The sequence below is a fragment of the Gouania willdenowi genome, chromosome 3, assembly GCF_900634775.1.
Source record: "Gouania willdenowi chromosome 3, fGouWil2.1, whole genome shotgun sequence".
Classification (NCBI taxonomy): Eukaryota; Metazoa; Chordata; class Actinopteri; order Blenniiformes; family Gobiesocidae; genus Gouania; species Gouania willdenowi.
The window spans coordinates 9,738,388-9,750,911 of record NC_041046.1 but is presented as its reverse complement, the minus strand read 5'-3'; the positions used below and the strand labels follow the sequence as shown (position 1 = coordinate 9,750,911).

The window sequence follows — 12,524 nt, the reverse complement described above, 5'->3', positions numbered from 1 at the left end:
GTTTCCCAGGCATGCTGACCAGCTGTCACGCAGAGATGGAACCTTGGTCACCCCCCTCAAAATAATAACAGAAATAAATGCCATTAGTTCATGGAGGATCATGAACCAGTCCGTCTGCTCCGTTTGCCGTGCATGCTGAATAGTCCATTCTTGAATGGTACGGAGCATGCCAACAGTAATGAAACAGAGGAAGCTCTGAAGGCGACTCCTGATTCTTCTTCTGGCCTTTGCTGTTGGCTCTCCATCTGCAGCGTACGGTTCCATTGGAGTGAAACGGAGAATTGTACCCACATGTTCTTCATGCCACACTGTGCCCTCTTTCGCCGTCTCTGTGGGCTCACTCTCCAACCGAGCTCTCTTTTCCCGATGAGGAGCAGTCTCGTCATCTGCAATGTGAACAAATTCAAATTATTCTTTTGTTTGGTTTTAAATAAAAATAAAGTCAGGAAATGAAAATAGGATGTTTGGGAAATCTAACCTGAAGACAGCTCAGAGTCCGAATCCGAATTTGGCTGAAGGTTTATGTCCTCTCCATCTGAGTCACAAGGGTTTGCCTTGTTCAGGATCAATTCCAACGCTTCTTGAGTGGTAAATCTTCTCTGCATTTTGAGTAGAATAAGTGTGGAGTGTCAGCAGGTGGAAGCAGCCAGCTATTTATTCCCCACAGCACAAAAGGCTGCATGACAACAGGGTATTCCAGGGGTGTCCAATTCTGGTCCTCGAGGGCCACTAATCAGCACACCTTATTCAAATGATCATCCAGCTCTGCAGAAGCCTGATAATCATTTGAATCAGGTGTGTTGGAAGAGGTGACTCTGTTTCTTTCAATGTTTGTAGTCTGTGTTTGTTCTCCCCCAGCATCAAGCAGAACGAGTTAATAAACGGGGCATTGTGACTTTAGCTTCCAGGGCACTTCCCCCTAACATTCCAGACTTCCATTGTTAGAGTCAGGCTCTCCCCCCTGCTGATTTCTCAGGTGATTCATTTACAAATGAATAGATGCAAATTGTAGCCATCAGAGTCGTCAGTTTGGTCCTAGAGTTCATTTGACCCTGCTCTGGGACTTCTGGGGGGGATATAGAAATCCCTGGGACTTCTAGTGTTAATGATAATTCTGATGTAACTTTAACGCAAATTAAGCTCAAGTTGGTGTTTGCAGGTTTTATCTGCTAAAAAACTTATTTAAAACATTGGTTTACTCCAGGTATGTGCATGAAATCATTTTGGTCTCAAAGCCTGATCAATATTATCAACCTCGAACATACGACTGCACGTCTCAACAAGGCTCGACCAGCGACTGTTCAAGCATGGAACTCTTTTTCATCCAAGTTCATTTCTTGGACCAGAGACAATGAACAATCACTGAGCTTTATCTGATATATCTACCTGATATTTCTACCTGTTTTGTGCCAATGGAATCCTGTCAGTATTTACTTTTCTGGATATGTCTGTACCCCCCTCCCCAATAATTCAATAAACGTTTTGATCAAAAAAAAAATCTCAAATAATACTCAAAATAAAAGTTACTAGTTACCCTCCAATGTTTATTTCTGATAATACATCTCACCACGGTTCCCTTGCGTACAGTAAACATCTCATGTATAAACTTAAAAAGGAAGAGACCAAATCTTGCACAATAAGCCTTTTCACACACTCGGAAACCTCGCTCTTGTTCAGTTCTTGCGCGTGAGTTCAATGGTCAAGAGGGATGAACTCATATTGGCTCACAACAAGTTTGATAGAGATTTAGATTATTTTCCCCATTGGAGAGTTGATTCCTTGAAAGATTTTTTCCGTAATTGTGTTCTCGGTCTCCGAGGCAGAAAGGCTGCTAAAGCTAATGCTACACACAAGCTGAAAATTCATTTTTTTTCTGTTTTTTTAAACAGTGACCAATCAGCTGATCAGTGCTGTTTTACTTATTGACCTGTTTACTGTCCATCTTGAGCATAATAAAAATAATCATGGACCTGGTTAGTAAAGGGTGTACCTCGTGAATTTACCTTTTCAAAGTGAGAACTCATACTGTGCTTTACACACTTGCTTGTCCCATCAATAACATCAATACATTTTATTCACAAGTGCTTTTCAAAAATTCAAGGACACTTTACAGTTGTTGAAACAACTGCACAAGTAAAAAAGAAAAAAAAAAAAAACTAACAATAAAGTTAATACAGAAATAAATACATAACAATCACATGTTAAAAGCTTGGTTAGAGTAGTGCGGAAGCAGAGGAGGTCTGTCGCTTTGATACTGCTTCACACATACAGTTCGAATTCCAACCGCTGGACACCCAGGTAGTCGGTGTTTCTGTGCACCAGGGGTAACCTGTGTGGAAGCTAGAGGACTGCCCTTGCTTCCATGCTGCTGCTGAGCTGCTCCCATCAATTTTTAAAAGTGCTTGGATCGGGCCGAAAGTGGCATCAACAGAAATCCCTGATCCCTCCTCGAGTTTTAGTATGTGCGATATTTGTAATATTAATAATATAATAACACTATTAAAGCACTAACGATCTCTGGAATAACATTACAAACACTGTTATGTTGGAAATATCAACACAGTGAACAAATTATGTCCCTCTCGACCTATGACAGTTCCAGAGTGTGAAAAGGCTTTTTGGAACTTCAATTACAATTGCTCTGGATGCAATTTACAATATTTTAAGCTGTTTCATCACAATCATTATCCTTAAAAACCTACATTTGGCCACAAAGATCATGTTTCCAAACAAAAGTGAAATGATGGTAAGACTGAAATTCACAATACAAATAGCTGCCATCTTGGATCTTGCTCTGAGTGCAATTTACGGTATATTTTACCTAGACATATATTTTACCCTGAAAACCTATAAATCGCCAATGAGATCATGCTTCTATGTCAAATAAAACCAAAGTTATGACAAAATATCCAAATCGGCAAAACGGATGGTGGCCATCTTGGGTGTCTTGATTTTGAGTGGGAACTGTTGGTTTGCCAGTATGGATCCCATTTAAAATGGATTCAACATACTTAAAAAAATGTACATATGTTCACACTTCATTCCAGAAGTTAACATTTTTTTGACAAATCTGCCAGGCTATTAAATGAATGAATATTTACTCAATATGTTTTACGTAAAACACAATTACATGAGCACATAAGCACCTCTATGCAAATGCTTAACAGTTTTGTGCAAGTTTTAGCACATGGAGTAACCCATCCCATTCTGTGACTGCAAGGGACAGCATTTCACTATTTCAGTGTATGGATGCTCAAAAACAGACAAAAAGAACTGACACAACATGTGTAAATGGAGCCCTCTGCAGTCAGAGAATTTAACAGGTCACAGAGTTACTATGTGCAACACTGGCATCACTTCTATGTTATGTAGTTACACATATAACTTTTAAGTGCTTTCATAAACCTATTTTACGCAGGTACACGGAAAAGTTTTACACAAGCACTTGTACAGGATTATTATGACTGCATATAACCCATTGAAAAACAATGATCTAGTAATTTTGCTTGCACTGTAAAGCCCTGTTTCAGACCTAAATAAAGAGCATTTTGCTTCCTTAAAAATGAGTGAGCTTAAATTGTCACTGTTATGTTACAGTACAGTCTACCCTTAATGGGTTGAAAAGTAAGAAAAACAGTACAGTAGTTGGCAAATTGCACCTTTTCAAGTAGGTTGCAACATGTCAATAGCCAAGATAGAAATGAAAGAAGAAGATAATGTCTAGTACTTATGGTTGTTTGTACTGAATACCAATGTGTGTTGTTTCAATTCTTTCTTTTTCATTTCAGAACTATCATGAATTGTAACCTGAAGCTGATCCAAGCTCGAGCGTTTGATCAGAACCCACACCTACGCTACATGTGAGTAATTGTTCTATGAATAAAACCCATGTCTCTCATGCTTTCAAAAGCTTTTCTACGTTGCATGATGTCTAATGGTGTGCAGTAGTAGCAGCGTATAGGGTGTACTTGAGTTAGTGTTGAACAAATGAGGATGCAGTTGATGGAAAATGGCTTTCGGGAAAATTGTGGCGTCGCTGCTACTGTTGCAAAAGGCACACATCTTAAATGTGACATCCATTATTTGCCTTAGATAATTGGATTTCTCTTTGGACCGGTTTTCTTTGTGCTTTGGCCGAGCAAGACATAGTGAAGAAACAGCTGTATTTAGTCCGCTCTCACAAATAGACAATTTGTCTAGGAGGCTGAGCTTCTGAGCGCTGAGCGAAGAGCAAACTAATTTCTTTAACAAAGGCTGTTGTGTCACCGTATGACAGCCTGTTATTCCCCAATTTTCTGGGAGTAAACACTTTGACGAACTCAGTCACAGTTTTCTACCTGAGCACACTGCTATTTGCAATTTCCACTTATTGACTGATATGCAGTTTGGATGTCTTTTTTTCTGCCTCAGTCAATTCCAACTTTTTTGTGTAGGAGAGAGAAATAACAAGAAGGTTGTTGATTATATGCACAGTAAAAAAAAAAAAATAATAAGAGAGCTTAGTATTTGAGAGAGGAGTACAGGACGTTTTTGACTTGAAGAAAACTTTGATTGAATAAGCTTTTACCTTCATATTTTCACATTCAATAGGAGAGCGAGATGTGCTTGCAATTGTAATATGTATTGAAAAATCACGTGCAGGTACACAACACAAAAGTGGTACACAATGTTCCCACAAGTAAAAAAAAATCTCCATTTTCTCAGTTCCGGCGTAGAGACATTTACATTGCAACCACCACTCCAGACAGTTCCTGACAGGCCTCTATTGTGGTCTTGGTAATGCAGGTGGACAGTTGCTAGGTGACGCCGAGCCTGATGGTGTCGAAGAAATTAATTATTATGCCTTTGCTTAGCTCCAGAAGACTGGCCTTATTGATGTCTGCATCAGACCGGTCTGTTCAAAGCCCGAGCCACGAGGCACTGGGCTGCCCTCTCTGTGGGCAGAGTTGAACCTGTCAATGTCTACATCGTCATGTGTTCCCATTCAAAAAGGGTCCATTAGCCACATTAAACATTTTAATTCTTTATGCCATCAAGTTTACGACTGCAATTAGCACCCACATCCTTTCTAATTAGTATTCTTCTGTTCCACCATCAAATACTGTATGTGCAAACCTCTTCATGGCTTACATGCTTGTCATAGTAGATTGCATAGAAAAACATCTGAATGGTAAATTTACATTAATTATACATCAACCGCTGCTTTGGAGACTGACAAGTAGCTCCTATAATAATGCTGTTGATACGTCCTTTTCTGTCCTTGCTCATCTTGGTAAGTATAGTTGTAAATTAGATCCAAATCCAGTTATCTTTTTATGACTAGGGGTTTCAATTCAACTGCACAAATCTGGCCTTTTGGAAGAGTGGCTAGAAGAAAGCTATTTTAAAAAGACAACCATAAGAAGTCCTGTTTGCTGTATGCCAGAAACCACATGGGGTATACAGAAAACATGAGGAACAATTTGCTTTGGTCAGATGAGACCAAAATGTAATTTTTTGGCCTAAATGCAAAACGCTATGTTTTTGGCGTAAAGGTAACACTGCACATCATCCTGAAAACACCATCCCCACTGTCAAACATGGGGGTGGTAGCATCATGCTCGGGGATGCTTTTCTTAAGCAGGGACAGGGAAGAAGGTTTGAGTTGATGGGGCCAAATACAGGCCAATCTTCGACAAAAACCTATTGGTCTGCAAAAGAAACTGGGGCGTAGGTTCACCTTCCAGCAAGACAACGACCCTAAACATAAAGCCAGTGCAACAATGGAAAGGTTGAAAACAAAAAATATCCTTTTGCACACCCCACTTTTCAGTGTTTTATTTATTAAGAAAAAGTTCAAAATCATGTATAAATTCAATTTCACTTCAGGAATGTGTCACTTAGTGTGTGTCTTTCATGCAAAATTTCAATTAAATATATTTATGTTTGTTTGATACTTATGAAATCCACTATAAACAAAGAGTTAACATTGATGAGTAAAGTTTAAGTAAAATAACAAAAAATGAGTAACAGATGGCAAAAAAATGGTCCAAATGTGGCAAAAACATGGCAATAAAAGAGTGAAAAGTGACTAAAATGGTCCAAAAGCAGTCAAGAATGACAAAAAAAAGGTTAACATAAAAAAGGAAACAGTTGGTATACAATAGAAAAAGGTAGCTTAAAAGAGCAAAATGTGGCAAACAATAGTGAAAAGGGGCACAAAAATTGGATGTGTCAAAAAGTACTTGCAAATATAGACAAAAATTAGGAAAAAGGCATATTTATTGGTAAAAGGAAGCTAAAATCTGAAAAAAAAGTGTACATTTTTTGGGAAAAAAGAAGGAAGTTGCAAAATGGCCAAAGAAAATTGTAAAAAGGGGTTAAAAAGTTCCCCCTTTTAAGATTTTCTGGAGGAATGATGATTAAAATGAAGACATAAAGACCCACATGTTGAGTATCACTGACTTAATAACAGCTTTATTATGGTTTCATTAAATTAATCAAATAAACTAAATTGGGAGTGGATTGTTGCCCTACCCTTCATCAGGATCACTGATCAATTTTAACTGTGTATATCTGACAATATTTGCAGGTTTGTGCTTTAGTTTACAATCTAAATTTTTTTTTTTTTTGTTGTTTTTTTTAATACATTTAGATATTTTCCTTTGCTGCTAAATATGTTTGAGTTTTTGTATTTGATATTTATTTGTGCTAATTGCTGTCTTTCTGTGTGCTCACGGGGAGGGGAAAAACACTTCTAAAAACCTGCCTTGTGCTAGTTCTGCTAACTGTCCAACATTTTTCGTGATTCTTCACACACAAATATAATATCACAGGGAAACATAACTCAAAGCTTAACAAAGCCTCAATAAGTTCAAACTAAACTCAAAGACCAGTTACTATGAAACATACAATCAACTATTTCATGTTGCTTATGTTTTCTGTTGTCGTTTTTGCTGTCTTCTCACTAAATGCTTTCCTCTGATATTAATTATTAACATCTTGTAACACCCTGGTAATTTAACTGCATCTAGGGGACGCTTTCATTAACTATTCAAGCAGCAGCGTGAGAAACCTAATGCCTGAAGCCCATCACAACAACAGTAGCAGAGATGACAAGCAACAAAGCACAACACAATTTACAAGCCCAACAAGGTTTGATAGAGTGACAAAACACATCTACGTCTTTGGTTGGGAAAAACTCTACTTTATTTAATGTCCCCTAATGCTGTCGCTGTGTTTGTTTTGCTAACAGTTTTCTTCAAAGCATTAGTGCTGTCATAAGATGACTTCAGTGGGTCTGTTATATTTCATATGGGTCAAAAATAAACCTAATCAGGGTTTAGTGTTACATAAGCGAGTACTTTATTCAGATTGGCAAGATGTGGAGAAAAGGCGAAGAAATGTAATCAAACCATTACAATCAGGAGCCTTGAATCCTGCTGATGTGTCAAGAAGTGGAGCATTTACCATGTGAAGGTAAATACACACTCTGTGAGGCTTCAGAGTGTGACTAACTCTCCAGCTATAAATATGTGGCGTATTTGCACATTACTGAGAACTATACACATAGTATAAGCATAAAATCAACTGTCATAATATTTATAGTCTATTCACTGACTGAGATTGACTAATTTCTCTTACAAAAAAGACAATTAAAAAGCCTTCTAACAACACTCAGTATGAGGACACTGTGTCAGCCATGGGTCTACAAAGCATGACGTAAAACAAATAGTGTCACAAAATGGGTTCTGAATATTTGAGACGTGATTAAATAATACACAACTGCCAAAAGACTACTTACCAGCTTGTTTTAGAAACATACATACAGTCACACAGCTGTAGTGACACTATTGTGTGTTGGCATCTGATCATGTTAGCTCTTTGCGAGCAATTTAGCAAAGCACATGGGTGTGTATCATACGGGGAGTTTGCTGTCAAAAGTTTTTATTACAGTTTTCCCAAATTCTTTAAAAAAAAATTAGAATTCTCAATATAATGTACATAATATACAAATATTTTAAGTGTCATAAAACACAGTGACTGTACAAAATATAGGTGAATTTATGAGTTGTTCTACCTCAGGTGTGTAGTATACGTTTTCACTGAACTTTTGAACTTTCGGTTGGTTCTTATTCTTCTGCGCAATTATTATTCACAATGGAAGCTTCACTGCACCCAGAAGTTCATGTTATGGTACTGCAGTAAAAAAGAAGCAGAAAGCGGCCGCCGGCCTGATTTATAATGAATTTACAACATTAAACAACGCTTTGAAGCAATTTTTTGTAATCGTTATCAATTATATGTTGTATGTTACACACATTGTGGTCGGCGTGAATATGGAGACAGTCTATACCTGTATATTTAATTCTATTTTTTTGTCCCCCTTGGCAAGAATCTTAAACTGCATTAGCAACAGCTGATACACTGAAACTCCTGAGTTGGTTGCTCAAACTGTCTCCAACTGTCACTGTTTAGGCCCCCAAAGAGTCCTGTCTGCACACAAATGAGTTCCTGAAGCTACTTACTGTAAAAGTCCAACTTTCCCTCTGCAGCAGAAGGCATGGAGTCTTCCTTCCTATAGCATGGTGCGAGCCTCGTGTCGCTCACCTGACCTCCTTCTTCCTTCCCTTTCTCCTCCTAATATTTAAAAGTAAAAGGCATGAAGAGATGGAAAACACTACAGTACCTCAACATGTTTTCGTTGTTTATATGAACAGACGCCATATCCCCCTTTTGGCTACACTTTGCTCACTTTCCAGAAGCAGATATGATGTCGTTTCAATAATATTTTGGAGAAATATTTGACTTTTAATTTCTTGATGCATGGAAATTCTGGCTGAAATGCTTTTCCTGTTGAAATAAACTGACCGAAATAGGATAACGCGAGCAAACACTGCGGTCGGCATGTGCGCTTGTCTGGAAAATACTTCAACCAGCATGCACATTAAATGATACACGCTCTGTCTTAAATGCACTTTGTGTTTTAATGAGAGAACATATTTAATTTGACTCTCTTTCAGCAGCTCAGTCAGTTATAGGCCTGTTTTTGCATTGTTGGAATGTCGGTGCTAAATAAATACTTTCAGATTTTAAATTGATTTATTCTTTGAAGCATTCATATTCATTCATACAAATGCAATGTTTTAATTTTAGTGAGGTTAGTACACATTCAGAGCTATAAATGCAACGGGAATAATCATTTTTGTAAAAAATTTTTTCAATGTTTCTTTTGCGGTTTTTAGTTTCGGTAAATAATTTCCATTTCGGTGCGTTCCTACTTTTAATATTGCGACCAACCACCCACGGAATTAAATGAAATGCTAATTTTGCCAGCACCTATTTAAATGAGAGTATGCTCCTCTGTTAACAGTACATGGCTTAGCAGATGTATTACTGTGTACCTATCTTCAGTACACTTGTTCAAGTTGTTCTGCTTGTATAGGTAATTGTATTAGAAACTTGAGAAGGGTGAATCCTTTTACTGAAAGCATAATGAAAGATTAAAAGGAGAGCATTTGAAATAATGACCGAAGAATACGTCATGTAATTTAAAGGCTGATAAAACAAAGACATTAATTATCAATTAAAGGCCTGATAATTTTGGATGGAATGTTGGATACTTTCTAATGTGTAAAAAGAATTTCTAAAATATAAGTAGGCTTAGGGTCCTTAAAGCTGATATCTGGAGTTTCTGAGAAACGTCTCGATGTCCCACCCTAAACAGCATCACTTCCTCCCCCTGCCTTTGCAATCTACCAGAAGCCACGCCTCTACTTTTCTGCACACGCGTCGCTGAACATAACAAGGTCGCATCGGGTCACATTGATATAGGTCTATGGGTCAGGTAAGAGCCAAAATCATATTTACCTGTTTGCTGTTGTGACGCGCAGCCTTGTTTCTGTGCATAGTTTTGCATTCACTTTGATTGACAGTCTCAAAAACAGGAAGTTGAAGCCTAATGGCTGGACGGACTCGGCGATTGTTTCCATTTGTATAGGGGTCTATAGGACGAAGGAGGGACTTATATACATTAATGTATATGAGTGACACTGGCAGTAGACCATAGTAAAAGACTAGTTAGGTATTGTTTTGCATTTCAAAAGAATGATAAATAAACATGGATTTCTCAGAAACTCCGGATATCATCTTTAATGTAATATTCAAAATGTATGGCTTAGAAAGGGAACACTTTGTCATGTATCTTTGCATTTTGCAAATAATAATAATGTCTGCTTTTGTATGATTATTGCAGAGGCCTTTAACTTCAACTACTGGCTGGTCTACAGCACAAATGCATTTTTACATTTTGTATCATTCTAAACTAATACTCCTATAAATGTCACTGATCAAACCTCATGCCACCCAGGCTGTCAGAAAAAGGGCATTTGCATTGTAGGTTTGTTGGAAAAGCAATGTCTGCCGCTCACTCAGCGCCACATTCTGAGTCGAGGGTCATTGCTAAGTAGTTGCAAACTGAGATTGAAAGCTAAAGGCAGACGTGGACATCATGGGACCCAATAAATAATTTTACCAAAGTGGAACTACTTCACTTCTTCATAGCCTTGATTTCTATGTTTAGTGTCGTGAAACATGACTGTTTGCTCAGGAGACGAGGGTAGAGCAGCAGTTTTAAAAATGAGTGTTCTAAGGGTAGGGCAACCGTCGACTCCCAATTTAGTTTATTAAATTAATTTACTAAAACAATGATAAAGCTGTTATGAAGTCAGTGATACTCAATCTGTGGCTCTTTATATTTTAATTTTAATGATATTCCCCCAGAAAAACTTAAAAGGGGAAACTTTTTAACCAATTTTTACTTTTTTTTCACCATTTTGCAACTCCTTTTGTCCCATTTTAGCTCCTTTTTGTTTTTTAGATTTTAGCTTCCTTTTGCCAGTATATATATATATATAAAGGCCTATCCCTTTTTCCCAATTTTTGTTAATTTTTGCAAGTTCTATTTGACACTTTTATCCAATTTTTGTCAATTATTTAACCTTTTTTTGCCACTTTTCATCCAAATAAGCTACCTTTTAATCAATAAATAACAACCGTTTCCTTTTTCCATTGCATTCCACCCATTTCCTCTTTTTTTGTAATTGTTTTTGCCACTCTTGACTGCTTTTGGCCATTTTTAGTCACTTTTCACTATTTTCTTGACATGTTTTTGTCATTTTTGGACCATTTTTTGCCACCTGTTTATTCATTTTTTTTTTTTTTGTCACTTACTCATTGATGTTAACTCTTTGTTTACCTTCTCGGAACAGTGGCTTTGTCAAATGGCTGGCTGTGGTTGGCTTGATCACCATTCAGTCAATCTAACAGGACCAATACATTTACAATGAATGCATCTGTAAAAAGTGAGGGGGATTAATTTCTGTTTTTATGAAAGTGCAGATGTCGCATCCAAATCTTCCACCACGGGTGAGATGCGCCTTTCAGGAGGTAAAAAATTTAACTTGCTGCCTGTCATGCTTGTACAAAAAGAAAACAATGAAAGATCAATACCATCAGTATTCCTGTCCGCATTGTGTCAACATCCAGTTATAAGGGGCTCTAGAGATACAATGGTTTGATTGGGTTTGTTTGTCATCTGACAGTTGTGACAGCTGGAACAGCTGGGACATCAAATTTCATTCCTGGCAAAAAAAAAAAAAGGAAGAAGCTGATTGGCTCGGTTGTAGAAACTTTTTGGGGCCATTGATTAGCAGCCTTTTTTTTTTTTTTTCAAAAAATACATTTAAAAGTGGAATCCTATATAAAATACATAACCAGGTGAAAACTCTGCAGCAAATAATCAAAAAAATTAATAATGTACTTTTAGTAACTCATACAAACTTTAACTAAAGGAGTCATTGTGCTACTCTAATTCTTTCAAAGGTATTTTCTAAAAAAGCTAATCAAACCATATTTCACACTACTCATTTTGCTATGACTGAATGTGATCCAAATTGTCTTCTTTCTTATTTTGGTGCTGACGTTCTACATTAAAACATGTTTTTCTAACGTTCAACTCTAATATTATCCTATACTGTATTACGAGCATGTTTTACCCCTGGGGTCATTATGACCCCAGGGATATTTGCCTCCAGAAAATGATTGTCAGAAAATTGTTGACCAAGTTTTTTTGTGTCAGACACTTTGTTTATTTGTTGAATACATAAATAAACCCCTTGATAATAAAACCTTGACCTGTTCTCTAGCGCCACCATTAGGTCAAACATTCAGTTTTAGAGTTAGTGTAACTTGAAAATCTTTCATCCATATCTTTTCTAATTTGGGGTGCACACTCATGACTCTCACAGAATGGGTCATATTGATTAACGCTGGTGACCCCCCTTCTCACTCATAAACGTGTATTTACTTATTTATATATCATTTTTGTAACATAATTGGGGTTATTGATTATAAAGTCCTCAGTCTCAGACACATTGTCCTCTACTTCACTTTCGCCGTGAAATAACTGATAGACAAGTTTAACACAGCTAAAACAGCTTGGGGTCAAATTGACACCAGAGGAACACCAACGCATGCGATGTGTT

At 37.3% G+C, this 12,524-nt stretch overlaps 1 protein-coding gene across 4 annotated transcripts in view; it reads left to right on the top strand.

The window, feature by feature from the left end:
• ntrk3b (neurotrophic tyrosine kinase, receptor, type 3b) overlaps positions 1-12,524 on the top strand; it is a 497,810-nt gene that overhangs the window by 162,733 nt on the left and 322,553 nt on the right. For all 4 annotated transcript variants that reach the window (XM_028441230.1, XM_028441225.1, XM_028441234.1 and 1 more), the window contains exon 3: positions 3,789-3,860. In XM_028441230.1, the coding sequence (XP_028297031.1) occupies positions 3,789-3,860 (72 nt within the window). The remainder of the gene's footprint in view (positions 1-3,788; positions 3,861-12,524) is intronic.